The sequence below is a fragment of the Podarcis vaucheri genome (genome assembly GCF_965113315.1).
Source record: "Podarcis vaucheri genome assembly, chromosome: 5".
NCBI classification, from domain to species: domain Eukaryota; kingdom Metazoa; phylum Chordata; class Lepidosauria; order Squamata; family Lacertidae; genus Podarcis; species Podarcis vaucheri.
Window position 1 is genome coordinate 1,555,782 of NC_138763.1, and position 16,826 is coordinate 1,572,607.

The 16,826-nt window shown below is 46.4% G+C and overlaps 2 protein-coding genes across 4 annotated transcripts in view; one reads left to right on the plus strand and one right to left on the minus strand.

The window, feature by feature from the left end:
• LOC309533042 (MAM and LDL-receptor class A domain-containing protein 1-like) overlaps positions 1–16,826 on the minus strand; it is a 383,106-nt gene that overhangs the window by 337,909 nt on the left and 28,371 nt on the right. The gene's annotated exons all lie outside the window — the stretch shown is intronic.
• The window catches only part of FGF12 (fibroblast growth factor 12), a 239,911-nt gene that overhangs the window by 164,071 nt on the left and 59,014 nt on the right, over positions 1–16,826 (plus strand). For all 3 annotated transcript variants that reach the window (XM_082224572.1, XM_082224574.1, XM_082224573.1), the window contains exon 2: positions 11,903–12,013. In XM_082224572.1, coding sequence (XP_082080698.1) covers positions 11,903–12,013 — 111 coding nt within the window. The remainder of the gene's footprint in view (positions 1–11,902; positions 12,014–16,826) is intronic.

Here is a 16,826-nt window from a genome sequence, read left to right on the forward strand (position 1 = left end):
AACATAAAATGCAGCATCAATATCAATACAATTCAAAAATTCAGGGGTCATTTTTTTTTGGGGGGGGGGAACAAAACCCAGTCAGTAGACATCGAATGATCACCAGGGCTAACTGCTCAAGCTGGTCCTACTAGGGGCAGCAAGGAGGTATGTGAATAAGAATTTAAATGTGGGGTCCCGGAAAGGGTCCCAGAGCAAAGGGGCACTCAATAAGCTGAGATTCTTGCGTTGCAGGGGGTTGGACTAGATGATCCTTGGCGCCCCTTCCAACTTTCCATGATTCATTGGAGGTTTTTAAAGAGATCTTGGATGGCCATCTGTCAAGGACTCTTGAGCTGCGATTCCTGCATTGCAGGGGACTTGGCCAGGTTCCCGTGGAGGGGGGTGTCCCAATTCTGCAATTCTATGATTTGAAGTACCAATGGAGACTCGCTCCCAAGTAATCCTTTGTGTGAGAGATGAGGGGTTTCAGGTGTCCCCGATTACACTTTCAGTGTTGGTGTCTGTAATAGGTATGAGTTACTCGTGCGTAAACTGGTGCCTTTCTCGGTTAATTTGCCTTGTTAAACCTTTCTGACTGCATAGCCCCTTCCCATCGTGGCTGCCTCAGTCACTGGCAGAATCTGTCAGTGGGCGTTTCTTGAACCTCTTCCAACATAAAAGTTGTTTGACACCCAGTCTCCTCCTCCTTTCACTGCGCAGGAGTCTTCTGCGCAGGGAAGGCATGGGTAGCGGAGGACCTGGGCTCTCCTCACTGATGTCCAGTGAAGAGTCCTGGAGCCCTCTCTCCACTTCCCCTGTCTGCCCCCCTTTATCCCCAGTGTTGCGCTGATTGGCTTCCCCCTGTACTGAGTTGTTTCTCCCCCTGCTGCTGGGTCCTTCGCCAGCATCATCTGGGAGCCTCCCCTTCGCCTCTCCCTCCGATGTCAGTTCCCTGACAGTGTCTTTGGGATGAAGGTCATTGAAGGCCGGTAGCTTTTTCTGTGACAATAAAATGCTTTTGCTTAGTATCACACACACATGAGAAGTGCATGGGATGGAAGGGCTCACAGCATCCGCGCCCCAAGGGTTCTGCTCCCTCATTTTTTTTCTAGCAGGAGGAATGAACCCCACCCCACCCCATCTATGCATTTGGATTTTCACAAAGAGCGAGTCAGCTGTGTCCATTTTCCAAGACTGCTAGATTCTTTCTCTCCTCGCTCTGCCCCGCAATGGATATTATTGCTTCTGGTCAGGGGTTGGGGAGACAAGGCTCTTTCCAAACACCTTCCAATAGCTGGGTCTCCGGGCAATAGATTCCTCTGGCAACTCTCCTATTTGTGTTATTTATTTCATAAAATTCATATGCCAATTGATTCTCTTTAAAAAACCACTCAAAGCTGTTTACAAAAAAGATAAAGCAACAACATTATCAACAAGAAAAGATAACGGTAAGAATCTAAACAATTGAAAAGTTAAAATGACAGTACTGTAGACTGAAAACAGATTAAAATTCACACCAACTTTCTAAACATCTTGTCTAAACAAGGATGTTTTTAGCAGGCACTGGAAAGAGTGCAGTTAAGGTTCCTGCCTGGTGTCAAGTGGCAGGGAGTTCCACCACACTAAAAAAATCGAGTTCATACAAATGTGGAAGAAGTGTTACATTTTATCTGCACAACCAGAATGAATTTCAGGAACCAAAGTGCTTTTTTCTGTGTAGCCTGAGCAGGATCTCAACAACTTTTGTGTCCAGATTTTCACTTTTTGAAATATGGCAACCCTATTATAGTTAATTGTTGTTGCTTGTCTTCACTCCCCCCCCGCCACACCCTGATCCCAGTTGTGAAGAATATTCTTATGTTACGAATGGTCGATTAAGAAAGAGAGCTTGGAATAGGTCAATATCTATGTGGACTGTTCCTGGATCAAGGGACTTTCCTTCTTAAAGTTCTCTTGAGTTCTTCACTTAGCTCAATGTTGTCATCTGAACTAGCCAAATGTTTAACTGAGAATCAGTCACAGTCAGTCCATCATTTGAAAAATAAGACTTTAGAGACGTCTTACCTGTCAAAACCAGGAATTGGGGGGGGGGGCAGTTAAATGACTACCCAAAAATCCCAAGTCCCAAACACAGCTTCAAACTAAGTTCAGTACAATGACCGTTTATGCAAGCACCAGATATTGTTGTTGTTGTTGTTGTTGTTGTTGATGTTTAGTCGTGTCCACCTCTTCGTGACCCCATGGACCAGAGCACGCCAGGCCCTCCTGTCTTCCACTGCCTCCCGCTGTTTGGTCAAACTCATGTTCATAGCTTTGAGAACACTGTCCCACCATCTCATCCTCCGTCGTCCCCTTCTCCTTGTGCCCTCCATCTTTCCCAGGATCAGGGTCTTTTCCAGGGAGTCTTCTCTTCTCACGAGGTGGCCAAAGTCTTGGAGCCTCAGCTTCAGGATCTGTCCTTCCAGTGAGCACTCAGGGCTGATTTCCCTAAGAATGGAGAGGTTGGATCTTCTTGCAGTCCATGGGACTCTCAAGAGTCTCCTCCAGCACCAGAATTCAAAAGCATCCATTCTTCGGCGATCAACCTTCTTTATGGTCCAGCTCTCACTTCCATACATCACTACTGGGAAATGTTCATAGCATAGATCAGGCATTTCCAACAGGTAGACCGTGATCTACTGGTAGCTTGCAGGGGTGTCCCAGGTAGATCATGGAATGGCTCAACAACTCCTGGCAATGAGTCTTTTTATATTGTGAGTAGATTGCAGTCTCTTGGAAGTTGACGTGCCTGGCATAGAAGACCCACCAGCCCCACTTAACTCCCTAGTCCATGGGAGTTGGACATGCCTGGAATAGATCATACAGGGGCTAGAATACAAAGACCCAACAGCCCCACTTAACTCCTTGGTCCAACCTGCAGCTGTGCGCAGGAAACGTGTGGCAAGCAACCTCCATATTGGCCAGGGCGACAGCAGAGCACATATGATAAAATGTCCCCTCCTTTTCCTTACATTTCCAACATATATATGAACTAGTTTTGTACATTTTCCCTAACTGCACTGGTGCTGTGTACCATCTGTACATCATCTTCATGTAATTCTCCTTCAATAGGGAACAATCTGTAAATTTTAAATCAATTTTCCATAATTTCACCCAATCTTCCATCATAATGTTGTGACCTACATCTTGTGCCCATTTAATCATAACTGATTTTACCTCTTAATCTTTTGTCTCCCATTCTAATAGTATGTTGTATGTGGCCTTCAGTAATTTCACTTTCCCTTCGGTCACTTCCGTTTGAAACCTAGATATTGTATAACTAAATCCTTTCTTGCTGTCTTCCTTATGTGTTTCATATAGTTGTCGATAATGCAACCAACTCTGAAAGTGGTCTTTGATCTCATCGTAATCTCTTAATTTCCATTTTCCATCATGTTCCTTTATATATCTGAGTTTTTAACACTGTGAGTCGTGAGCAAAATCCCACCAATTTCAATGGTGCTTACCCCCAAAGCAGTGGGGGGCTGGGGGGGAGCCAGTTGCAGCCTTGGTCCTCTGCTGAGCTTGTAGTGCGATCCTGACAAGGGAAGAGCTGACTGCAGAGTGAAGCAAACACGACAGGTTTTGATGTGCCAAAGGGCCGCCGCCGCTTTGTGCTTTGGCATCGGAGGCCCTTGCGATCCCTCTCCACAGAGATGCCTCCAGTTAACCGTTACCTAATAACATCCATCTTGGCCCAGGAAGGAAAAGCTCTGCACAATGTTATCGCATTTAATCCGTTCCGCAGTCCTGTTCAGCGCGGCAGTTACCGGCAGAGATGCCACTGGCAATCTGTGCAAGTCGGTAAATAAATGATGTGGGATGAAGCCTCTGGTGAGCCGGTGGAGGAGAACGCAGGGAGCTTGCTCTAGAGCGAGAGAGAGCCTGAGACAGCGTCAGGGTCTAGGTGGAGAAGGTCGGGTCGGGAGCAGGAGCGAAGCTTGGCGGTCTTTGGCTGTCCCATGGGAGGTGGAGCAAGGTTGTTTTCTGCTTCCCCAGAACCAATGGATTCAAGTGGCAAGCAAGGAGATTCCCATTAAACATTGGGAAGAACTTTTTTTTTGTTTTTTTTATTCAAAATTAAAACAAGACACATTATCCTAAAACATGTCATCCTTGTTTTCCCCCCATTTTTCCTCCCTCCCCCCTCCCACACAAAACCCACCTGCCCCCACCTCCCCGACTTCCCTCAGTTCCAGTCTTTGATTTCTCTGAAAATGCTGTTTCCTCCATGTTTCAAAGTTGTATAGATCCTCAAACTATTGAGCTGATTACTATCAATAAAAAGTCTGTGAATGTTTATTCAAAACCTGCCAAGGAGTCCAGTTCGCTTTGTTGCGTCTTCAAATACTTTGTCAAGGGTTCCCATTCATCCTTAAAGTCACAGTTATCCTTGTCCCATAGCTTGTAGGTCAGTTTTGCCAGTTCTGCATAGTCCGCCAATTTTTCTTGCCCTGATTCTTTAGTCGGGGTTTCTTCAGTCTTCCATCCTTGGGCTACCAGAACTCTCGCGGCTGTTGTCGCATACATGAACATTAGGAAGAACTTTCTGGCAGTAAGAGCCTTTCAGCCATGGAACTGTCTCCCTCGGGAGGTGGTGGACTCCTCTTCATGGGAGATCCTTAAGCAGAGAATGGATGGGATTCTTCAGCTGAGATTTCTACATTGCACGGGGCTGGACTAAGTGGTCCCTGAGGTCCCTTCCAACTCTACAATTATGTGATTCTGTGTTCTCCTGATGTGCTCTTTTGCCATATACAGTGATACCTCGGGTTACAGACGCTTCAGGTTACAGATGCTTCAGGTTACAGTCTCCGCTAACCCAGAAATAGTACCTCGGGTTAAGAACTTTGCTTCAGGATGAGAACAGAAATCGTGCTCTGGTGGCACAGCAGCAGCGGGAGGCCCCATTGGCTAAAGTGGTACCTCAGGTTAAGAACGGTTTCAGGTTTAGAATGAACCTCCAGAACGAATTAAGTACTTAACCCGGGGCACCACTGTAAACATGCCTCCTAGTCATCTTCTGCAGCATTTTTCTCTATCCAAGCCTCTCCGCAGCTTTTGAATCTTTCCTAGAGTTGACTGCTTCAGTGTGTGTGTGTGTGTGTGTGTGTGTGTGTGTGTGTGTGTGAGAGAGAGAGAGAGAGAGAGAGAGAGAGAGAGAGATATGAGTGTTTCATCTTCTGTTTCATCCAGAACAGCAGGGGTTAAACATATGCTAGTACTTGGAATACTGTGTACAGTTCTGGTCACCTCTCAAAAAGGATAATGTAGAATTACAAAAGGTTCAGAAAACGACAGCCTTAATGAACAAGGGGATGGAGGGACCCCCCCCCCTTTGAAGAAAGCTTTTTACTCAGGTGAATGCAGGCACACCTGTGTAGCCGTTTGTGCACAGACTGCATACCATACAGGGACTCTTTTAAGAGGAAAGGTTGCAATGCTTGCGGCTTTTTAGTTTAGAGAAAAGGCAAGCAAGAGGTGTCATGACAGAACTTTATAAAATTAGGAAGCGGACAAAGAAAAGTTTGTCTCCAAACGTGGACACCCAAGAAGCCGAATGTTGGAAGATTCAGCAATAATAATAATAATAATAATAATAATAATAATAATAATAATAATTTATCATGTATACCCCGCCCATCTGGCTGGGTTTCCCCAGCCACCCTGGGCAACATACAGCATATCTAAAAACAGAATAAAAACATCAAACAATAAAAACCTCCCAATACAGGGCTGCTTTCTAAAAGTTGTGTAATGTTTTATATCCTTGACATCTGGTGGGAGGGCGTTCCACAGGGCGGGCGCCACTACTGAGAAGGCCCTCTGTCTGGTTCCCTGTAACCTCACTTCTTGCAGCGAGGGAACCGCCAGAAGGCCCTTGGAGCTGGACCTCCGTGTCCGGGCAGAACGCTGGGGGTGGAGACGCTCCTTCAGGTATACTGGGCTAAGGCCATTTAGGGGTTTAAAGGTCAGCACCAGCACTTTGAATTGTGCTCAGAGACGTACTGGGAACCAGTGTAGGTCTTTCAAGACCGGTGTTATGTGGTCTCGGCGGCCACTCCCACTTACCAGTCTAGCTGCCGCATTCTGGATTAGTTGTAGTTTCTGGATCACCTTCAAAGGTAGCCCCCACATACAGGGTGTTGCAGTGTTGTTGTTGTTGTTTAGTTGTGTCCGCCTCTTCGTGACCCCCTGGACCAGAGCACGCCAGGCACTTCTGTCTTCTGCTGCCTCCCGCAGTTTGGTCAAACTCATCCTGGTAGCTTCGAGAACACTGTCCAACCATCTCATCCTCTGTCGTCCCCTTCTCCTTGTGCCCTCCATCTTTCCCAAGACCAGGGTCTTTTCCAGGGAGTCTTCTCTTCTCATGAGGTGGCCAAAGTCTTGGAGCCTCAACTTCAGGATCTGTCCTTCCAGTGAGCACTCAGGGCTGATTTCCCTAAGAATGGAGAGTTTGATCTTCTTGCAGTCTATGGGACTCTCAAGAGTCTCCTCCAGCACCAGAATTCAAAAGCATCCATTCTTCGGTGATCATCCTTCTTTATGGTCCAGCTCTCACTTCCATACATCACTGCTGGGAAAGCCATAGCTTGTAGTAGCCCAAGTAGTCCAAGTTAAAAGAAAGTCCTTTTTCACTCCCTCAGGAGGCAGTGATGACTACCAACTTGGATGGCTTTCATAGAGGATTGGACAAATCCATGGCTATTGACAGCAAGCGATGGCTACCAGCCACAATGGCTGTGTTCTGCTTCCACTGCTGGAGCCTGCAGTGCTTCCAAATGCCAGTTTCTGGAGACCTTAAGAGAGGGGAGAACTTCATGTGTGGAAAACCTGCTTGCAGGTTCCCCACAATAAGCACCTTGGATGGCACATCCCATTTGGTTTCATTGCAAAACTTCTGGGGCTGGTGGGAATTGTCTTCCAACATATTTTGAGGTCCCCCAGGTCTGAGAAGGCCACTGCAGTGTCCCTTCTTCACACAGCTCTGGATTTGCAAGGCAAGTCTAGCCCAGAGCAAGCGAGGGAGCGTTTCAGATTCTGGAGAGGATCTGTTCCTTTGGCACATAATGTGTTATACACAGAGCCTGTTTCACTGCTTGCAGTGACAATGACTCAGTGTGTAGCCAGGGACTTGGCCAGACACCAGGGGATTCTCTCAGACCCACTGCCTGCATTGGGTTCAGGTTCTGTGCCAGCTCTGCTGTCGCCCTGGCCAATATTGAGGTTGCTTGCCCCAAGCTTCCCGTGCACAGCTGCAGGAAAGACCAGGAAGTTAAGTGGGGCTGGTGGGTCTTCTATGCCAGGCACGTCAACTCCCAAGAGACTGCAATCTACTCACAGTATAAAAAGACTCATTGCCAGGAGTTGTTGAGCCATTCCATAATCTACCTGGGACACCCCTGCAATTTACCAGTAGATCACGATGTTAACGGAGGAATCCGAGGACTCCCTTGGGCAAAAAACAAAGACACCAATCAGGACAATTTGGAGCAAAACAGCAGCCTGTAGGCTTGGCCTTTATTGGAAACTGTTGTGACAGGATTCCCACCCACAACAAGATGAAGCAAAATGGAAGCCCAGAACAAAAGAAGACCCCAACTTTTATTAGTTACTAATCCCCCAAACTACACCCCTAAGACTACATCACAACTACATCACAGAAAGGAGGGGTTGAGGGAGGGGTTGTGGTGGTAACCTGAGTGTCCTGTCACCTGGCTGGTTCCTCCTTTCCCCCCTCCCCATGAGTCATTTCCAGAGAACAAAGGGGAGTTTGCAGTTTCCTGCCCCCAGAGGGAAGATCTGATTATTGTCCTTTGTTCCAGTCCGTGTTGAATCCACTCCCATATGCAAGTCCTTTGTGACCTTAATGGTCTTCTGTCTAGGACCATCAGGGTTGGCATAGCAACTGGGCAGGGCTCCTGTGTATGTGCTGGTATGCTCAAGGGATTATGGCTGCCCTGTATCAAACCTTCCCCATTTTGTACTCCTTCCTTCATGGAGTGAAATAAAAGTGGAACGGTGCAGATCCGATGTATGGTTGATTTTCTATGAATTTATAACAGAAGCATAGCGTGTGTGAGTGTACAAACTGAATGATTGGGGGGGTTTCCTGCGACAACGATCTACCTGTTGGAAATGCCTGATCTATGCTATGAACATAAGAGGAGCCTGCTAGATGAGGTCAATGGCCTATCTACTTAGTTCACATCTTGTTCTCGCAGTGGCCAACAAACCAAATGTCAGTGGGAAACCTGCAAGCAGGATTCAGGCACGAGAGCCCTCTCTGCTCCTGTGGCTTCCAGCAGCTGATAGTAGTGTTGTTGTTTAGTCGTTTAGTCCTGTCCACCTCTTCGTGACCCCCTGGACCAGAGCACACCAGGCACTCCTGTCTTCCACTGCCTCCCACAGTTTGGTCAGACTCACGTTTGTAGCTTTGAGAACACTGTCCAACCATCTCGTCCTCTGTCATCCCCTTCTCCTTGCGCCCTCCATCTTTCCCAACATCAGGGTCTTTTCCAGGGAGTCTTCTCTTCTCATGAGGTGGCCAAAGTCTTGGAGCCTCAGTTTCACGATCTGTCCTTCCAGTGAGCACTCAGGGCTGATTTCCTTCAGAACGGAGAGGTTGGATCTTCTTGCAGTCCATGGGACTCTCAAGAGTCTCCTCCAGCACCAGAATTCAAAAGCATTAATTTTTCTGCGATCAGCCTTCTTTATGGTCCAGCTCTCACTTCCATACATCACTACTGGGAAAACCAGAGCTTTAACTATATGGACCTTTGTCGGCAAGGTGATGTCACTGCTTTTTAAGATGCTGTCTAGTTTTATTTTATACCAACAAACAAAGTACAGTAATATTCAACAGTCATTTACCCACATTCTTTCCCAACACTCTGCTGAGCATTGACTTCCTTCCCTCCCTCCAACAGGTTTACTTGCTTCAGTCACCTTTCCACAGTTTCTTATTATATCCAGTCAGTCTACATTGTAAGTCAGTATACATTGTCAAATTTCTACAGTTATATAATCAATAAACTTACTCCAATCTCTTTGGAATTTTGTTTCCTCCTGATTTTGGATTCTACAGGTCAGTTTTGCTAGTTCCACATAATCCACCATCTTCGTCTGTCGCTCCTCTATTGTTGGTAATTCCGGTACTTTCCATTTTTGGGCTAACAAAGTTCTGGCAGCAGTCATAGCATACATAAATAACCTTTGATCTGCTTTTTCTATTTCCTCTCCCATCAAGCCTAGCAAGAAAGCTTCTGGCTTTTTCGGGAAAGTGTATTTAAATATCTTTTTCAATTCGTTATAAAACGGTTTCATTTTCTCACATGTCCACCACATGTGATAAAAATCTCCATCTTTATCTTTACATTTCCAACATGTCTTACTACTCATCCTATACATTCTTGCCAATTTAACAGGTGCCAAATACCAGCGATACACATTTTCATTATATTCTCTCTTAAGGTGGTACATGCTGTAAATTTTATACTCTCATTCCACAGTTTTACCCAAGCATCATACTCAATGTTATGTCCAAAATCCATTGCCCATTTTATCATCTCCTCCTTTGTCTGTTTTGTATACCATTCTAATAAGAAATTGCACATTTTAGACAATAATTTGGTCCTGCCTTCTAGGAATTTGATTTGGAATTTAGATTTTTTTATCATTAAATCCTACTTTCTTGTCACATCTAAACACATCATTCACTTGATGGTATAGCAGCCATCCTCCCCCGAGATTCTTCTAGTCTAATGCGCTGCAATGTAGGAATCACGGCTAAAGCGTCCACAGCAGATGGCCGTATAATCTCTGCTTTAAAATCCTGAATGATGGAGATTCCACCACCTTCTGAGGATGTCCACCCCGCTGTCAAACAGCTTATACCCTCAGGAAGTTCTTCCTGATGTTCAGTTGGCATCTCCTTCCTTGTAACTTGAATTAATCGGTTTAGGTCCTCCCCTCCGGACCGGAAGAAAACAAGCTTGCACCGTCTTCCATGGGGGGGGCAGCCCTTGAGATATTTGAAGATGGATCTCATATCACCTCTCAGTCTTCTCTTCTCTATCATCCTGTTTTGTATGAGTCTTTTTTAATGTTTAAATAAATGTTATTTTATTAATAAACAAAGATAAGGTGCATAAAGAAGTACTGTTAGTGCAGGTTGAAAGCAGCCTAAGGTTGGGTATGGTCGTTCAACTTCATACACACACACACACACATTTTTATTAATTTTTTGACATCAGTTCCAACAGTCATACAACATAGCTTCTCATCTTATACAATATTTTTAGGCTCTGATCAACACCTCTGATGATTTTCTGCTCTTTATCACTTATTATGCATTTCTTAATTTTTATTTTACATTTAGTTATCCTTAACTAATAATTCTCTTCATAGTCTTTCTTGCAATATTTCAAATAATCCACCTTACAGAACTTCTTGCAGTGCTACTAGCATAATCTGTTCATCACAGTTATTTTCCAAATAGTTCATATATTTACTCCAGTCTTCTAAGAATCTCTGATCTCTCAGGTTTCGAATCCTTCCTGTTCATTTATCTAATTCTGCGTAGTCCATCAACTTCATCCTCCAGTCTTCTGGTCATTCAACTTCTTGTTCCAAAACATTACAAAAAAAATGTCAGTTTTCACATAAACCTGTGAGGGTGGTTTATATGTATTCTTTTGCAATAAGTCAGCTTAATCATAATTACTTTGGATCAATTTTTCTCAAACAGAGCAGGATGTGTGCTTTTGCCTCTATGCTTTTCTTTGCCCCATAGGAGAGAAAGAGAGCTGGTTTGGGGGTGATAGAGAAGCCCCCCAGACTCCTTCTAGACCAGGCATCCATCCCCACACTCAGCCCTCCAGATGTTTTGGGACTCCAACTTCCATCATCCCTAGCTAACAGGACCAGTGGTCAAGGATGATGGGAGTTGTAGTCCCAAAACATCTGGAGGGCCGAGTGTGGGGCAGCCTGGTCTAGACAGTGGGAGCAGAGTCTTCTCCCCTCTGTGTGGCCTTATCCCTTCTCTCCTGGGTCCTGGGTCACGCTGGGATGTGACAGAATGTTGAGGTCCAGGGGTCAGCAAACTTTTTCAGCCGTGGGCCGGTCCACTGTCCCTCAGACGCTGTGGGGGACTGGACTATATTTTGGAAGCAAAAATGAACGGATTCCTGTGCCCCACAAATAACCCAGAGATGCATTTTAAATAAAAGGACACATTCTACTCAGGTAAAAACACACTGATTCCTGGACCGTCCATGGGCTGGATTTAGAAGGCAATTGGGCCGGATCCAGCCCACGGGCCTTAGGTTTCCTACCCGTGGTTGAGGAGCATCCTCCTTCTTTGGGCTGGTGCTTCCCCCACTGGGTGGGGGGGGCGGTGGGATTACTCAGGGGGTGCTAAGAGGCAAGGGGGAGCTGGAGGCATAAATGCCTATCAGACTTTGACATCCAGCATCGCTGGATCAACTCCATCCATTTTGTGGCATTAATTAAGCTAAATAGTTTTAGTTGGATTCTGGATAAATGTGCAGTTAGTTGTTGCTGTTTTGAATTTTATTGGGTTATAATCGTATAACCTTTTGAAGCAGAGGTTGGCTGGCCATCTGTCAGGGGATCTTTCGCTGTGGCTTTCCAGGGGGTTGGGCTAGATGGCCCCTTGGGGTCCCTTCCAACACTACAGTTCTCTGGTTTTATGATTCCTTAATGAGTCAGGCCAGCCACTGCTCGGAATAATGTCTGTGTTTTTTAATCGGTTTGGGTTGAATTTATGGAACCAAGGGGGACGGTGGCCTGAATGTTTGGGAGCTGGACAAACGCCTGGGTTAACACCCCCCCTCTTTGTCTCCCTTCCTTCTTGCAGAACCCCAGCTGAAAGGAATCGTGACAAGGTTATTCAGCCAGCAGGAATTCTTCCTGCAGATGCACCCAGATGGGACGATTGATGGGACGAAGGACGAGAACAGTGACTACAGTGAGTCTCTCTCTCTCTCTTTCCTTTAGCTACCTGGTTATAAATCATACCCATTGCCTGGCCACCCTCACAAACAGGCACTTCACGGTGGTCCCCCCCCCCTTTCCAGGCAAAGTGTTAAATTACAGCTAAGGCAGCTGCTCCCTGCGCTGGGTCCCCTGTCAGCGCTTCCCCTTTAAATAAATCTCTCCCGCATTGCTATTCTCACTTCTTTCTTTCTTTCTTTTTTGCCCCTGACGCTGCAGCTGCTGTCTGGGGGTGGCGGGGAGAACAAAACTCTCGCTTCCCAAGGAAGGATGCCAAGGGAGGAAGCGAGAGAGATTTATTGGGATGGCAGATTGACTGGCTGGGGAGAGGAGGAGGAGGGTGAGAGGAGGCAGGGTGCTGCTGCTCCTGTCTCTCTGCTAGGAGGTAGGAAGAATATTCTTGCAGCAACACCCCCAGGAAAAAAGAGACTTAGGCTTTGCTGGACCATAAAGAAGGCTGATCGCTGAAGAATTGATGCTTTTGAATTCTGGTGCTGGAGGAGACTCTGGAGAGTCCCATGGACTGCAAGAAGATCAAACCGATCCATTCTTCAGAAATGAAATCAGCCCTGGAAGGACATATCCTGAAGCTGAGGCTCCAATACTTTGGCCACCTCATGAGAAGAGAAGACTCCCTGGAAAAGACCCTGATGTTGGGAAAGATGGAGGGCGCAAGGAGAAGGGGACGACAGAGGACGAGATGGCTGGACAGTGTTCTCGAAGCTACCAGCATGAGTTTGACCAAACTGCGGGGAGGCAGTGGAAGACAGGAGTGCCTGGTGTGCTCTGGTCCAGGGGGTCACGAAGAGTCGGACATGACTAAACGACTAAACAACAACAACAACAAAACATGGAAATTGGGCAAAGAATGGGGTCGGGGAAGCTGTGAGATGCTCAGGAGTCCTTTGTCCTTCCAGCATCTGATAATGGAGTCCCGATCTGGGTCTGGGTCATTTCAAGGTTCAGATCATCTCCAGAAATCCTTTTTAGTGTGCATTCATAAGAACATAGGCTGGCCTCAACCAGAGCCAGGGCGTTTTCGGCTGTGGCCCCAATCTGGTGGAACGCTCTGTCCCAAGAGACTAGGGCCCTGCGGGACTTGACATCTTTCTGCAGGGCCTGCAAGACAGAGCTGTTCCGCCTGGCCTTTGGCCAAGGCACAGCCTGACCCCCTCCTTTGGTAATCATCACAGAACTCTTGCCCAATGGTTGCCATCAATTTGATTTTGAATTGATTTTAGAATGACTTGATTTTAGAATGCTGTGTTACTTTTATTGTTGTTAGCTGCTCTGAGCCCGGCTTTGGCTGGGGAGGGCGGGATATTATTATTATTATTATTATTATTATTATTATTATTATTATTATTAACATAAGGAGACATAAGGAGACATTAACATAAGGCCAACCAAATATCCATTATGGGAAACCCACTGGTGGGATCAGAGCACAGGATAAATCTCCTCTCCTGCTGCCTCCAAATGAGGAGGAAGAGAATGTCCAGTCCTCTTTTAATAAGAAGAGTTTGGGTTTGATATCCCCCTTTATCACTCCCCTAAGGAGTCTCAAAGCGGCTCACAATCTCCTTTCCCTTCTTCCCCCACAACAAACACTCTGTGAGGTGAGTGGGGCTGAGAGACTTCAGAGAAGTGTCACTGGCCCAAGGTCACCCAGCAGCTGCAGGTGGAGGAGCAGGGAATCAAACCCAGTTCACCAGATTACGAGTCCACCGCTCTTAAGCACTACACCACACTGGCTCTCTTTTAAAGCCAGCCAAGCTGTTGGCCATCACTGCCTCCTGTGGGAGGGAGTTCCACAGATTAACCATGTGCTGTAATGAAGAAGGACTTTCTTTTCCTGTCCTAAATCTTCCAGCCTTCAGCTTCATTGAATGTCCAAGAGTTCTAGGGCAATGAGAGGGGAAGAAAAGCATTCCCCCCCATCTGCTTTCTGCATAGGCTTCTATCACAGCTCCTCTTCCTTCCTGTTCTCTAAACTAGGAAGTCCCCCAGCTGCAATCTTTCATTTTAAGGGAGCCTCTTCAGCCCCAGAAATGCTGGATGGCAGGAAGGGGGAATCTGCAGGCAAGGCCACGTCAGAGAACCAACCCTTACAGATCAAGCTTCCGAAGTGTCCAGGAGGCAACCTGCTCTAGCAGAAGCATGTTCTGGAAAAACCTCCTTGAGCCTTGAGCTTGTCTTACATCTCCACGAACAGGCAGCTCCCCCTCCCCAGCCATGCCCCAAACTAGGCTTTTGCCAAATTGTCTCTCATCATTTAAACGCAGAAACAACCTAGTTGCATTTTTTAATGTATTTATTTTTTTTGTAGAGGGGAATGCATTAATTCATGTTGAGGGACCCCCAGGGCAAGCCGGTGCGTTCACTGGAGAAGTCTCTAGAGCAAGGCAAGGCTGACTCCTTGCGTGGGCTACACTCCCCCCCCCCCATCTCTGTGAATAACACTCGGATCGCGTGTTAACGTGATGGAGCCATAGTGCGTCTTCAAGACCTCCGAACACCTTCACTGGCCTAGTGCCCTCCAGATGTTTCGGTGAAGGCTGGCTGAAGCACGTCTTGTCGGAGAATCTGTTGGAAATTATGGAGCAAAAACTGAAATGTGTGGGAAGGCTGCGCTTGCAAGATAACCATGTAAGCAGGAGGAGCTGGTGGAGGAGCAAGAAGAGAAGGCTGAATGGTTGCCATTTGCTTAAAGTCTAAATGCTGCTGTGCCTTGCATCCACCGTGGCACTTTCCTCTCTGCCCCAAGCAGGTTCAGTGGTCCTGTTGTCTATGCTCTGGTAACCTCAAGGTTAGATTACTGCAATGCATTATACATGGGGCTGCCTCTGAAGACGGTTTGGAAACCTCAGCTAGTGCAGAATTCAGCAACCAGGTTGCACACTGGAGCAAGTCTGTTTGCGCCTATTACATCGATCCTGGTCTGACTGCACTGACTTCAAATTAGTTTCCGGGCCCAATTCGAAGTGCTGGTTTTGACCTATAAAATCTTAAATGGCTCAGGACCACAATACCTCAAGCACCACCCCTCCCCATATGAACCTGCCCTGAGATCATCTTCGTGTACCCCTTCCTTGAGAGGTTCAGAGGGTGGCAACACGAGAGCAGGGCCTTCTCTGCAGTGGCACCCCTTCTGTGGAATGCTCTCCCCAGGGAAGTTCACCTGGTGCCTTCATTACACACCTTTAGGCACTAGGCAAACCATTCCTTTTTAACAAGGCCTTTTGTTTACCTTCCTGACATCCAACACACTTTTCAAAAGTGGGGTTTTTTGGGGGGGGTTATTGATTTTGGTTTGACTTTATATGTTGTGGTCTTGTTGTGAACTGCCCTGAGACCTCCGGGTATAGGGTGGTGTATAAGTTGTCTGGACGAATAAATAAAAGTTTCCAGGCCCTGATTTGGAAAGGGAGAAATAACATCGCTGGAGGGAACTTAGAAAGTTGATTCCACAGTGAGGTTCTCCTTGTTGATCTTGAGGAGGGTTACCCTTCCTCTTCCCTGTCGTCTCTGAGACAGCCCTTCACCGCAAGACAAATGGATTGCAGAGAATGAGTGATGGCAGCCATTTACCTTCATTATCCGTAGTGATGTGCTCCATTTTTTCCCAGTCAAAAGTGCTTATAAATAGACTTGTTAATTGCAAGGTTTCAACGCACTGATGTGGCACCAAAGGTTTAGAAATAGTTTTCTGCCTCGACTGGCAGAGCTAGATAGGAAGGTCGCCCATCTCTCCCAGAGGAGCCAGAGATGAGACTCACCAGTTTCAGTTTACATATTTAAATTGGAGATTCCCCCACCCCTCGCATTTTGAATTCTTCAGTTGTCCATGGTCCATTCTCCAGAGGCAGCTTAAGTGGGATTCCCTAGGGGCAAGGGAGTATAGACCACTTATAAAGGCCATCTCCAACTCCTCAAAAGATTCCATCAACGGTGTCTCTGAAAATTATTACACATCACTTGGGAAGACAGGTGAACTAATTTCAGTGTTCTGGAAGGAGCAAAGATCACCAGAGTTGAAGCAATGATTCCTCAATGTCAGCTTCGTTGGACTGGTCATGTTGTGCAGTTGCCTGATGATCGTTTTCCAAAGCAACTACTCTATTCCGAACTTAAAAATGGAAAGCGTAGTGCTGGTGGTCAACAAAAGAGGTTCAAAGACTGTCTCAAGGCAAATCTTTAAAAATGTAATATAAACACTGACAACTGGGAAACACTGGTCTGCGAGCGCTCCAGTTGGAGAACAGCCTTTACCAAAGGTGTCATGGGCTTTGAAGACACTCGAACTCAGGACGCAAGGGAGAAACGTGCTAAGAGGAAGGCACACTTGGCAAACCCTCACCAGGATCAACTCCCACCCGGGAACCAATGTCCTCACTGTGGAAGGATGTGTGGATCCAGAATTGGCCTCCACAGTCACTTACGGATTCGCTGTTATAACTGTGTTTCTGGAAGAAGATCTTACTCTTACTCACCAAAGAAGGAGGAGGAAGTATAGATGCCTCCCAGACTTTGAAAAGCTGCCTCTGGTTCAACAGTTTTGTTGACTAAATTAAACTAAGTAGTTTCAACTGGATTTTGAATAAAGGTGCAATTCATTGTTACTGTTTTGAATTTTAGGGTGTTGTTATCTTCCTTAGTGGGTCGTGCAGATTGCTATTCTGAACAATGTTTTTTTTGTATGGTAGAGGGCACTGGGGGTGAGTGGATGGAAGCTGGGGGGGGTGGGCAGTGGCCCCAAAAAGTACCACTGATTTAAAACAATGACA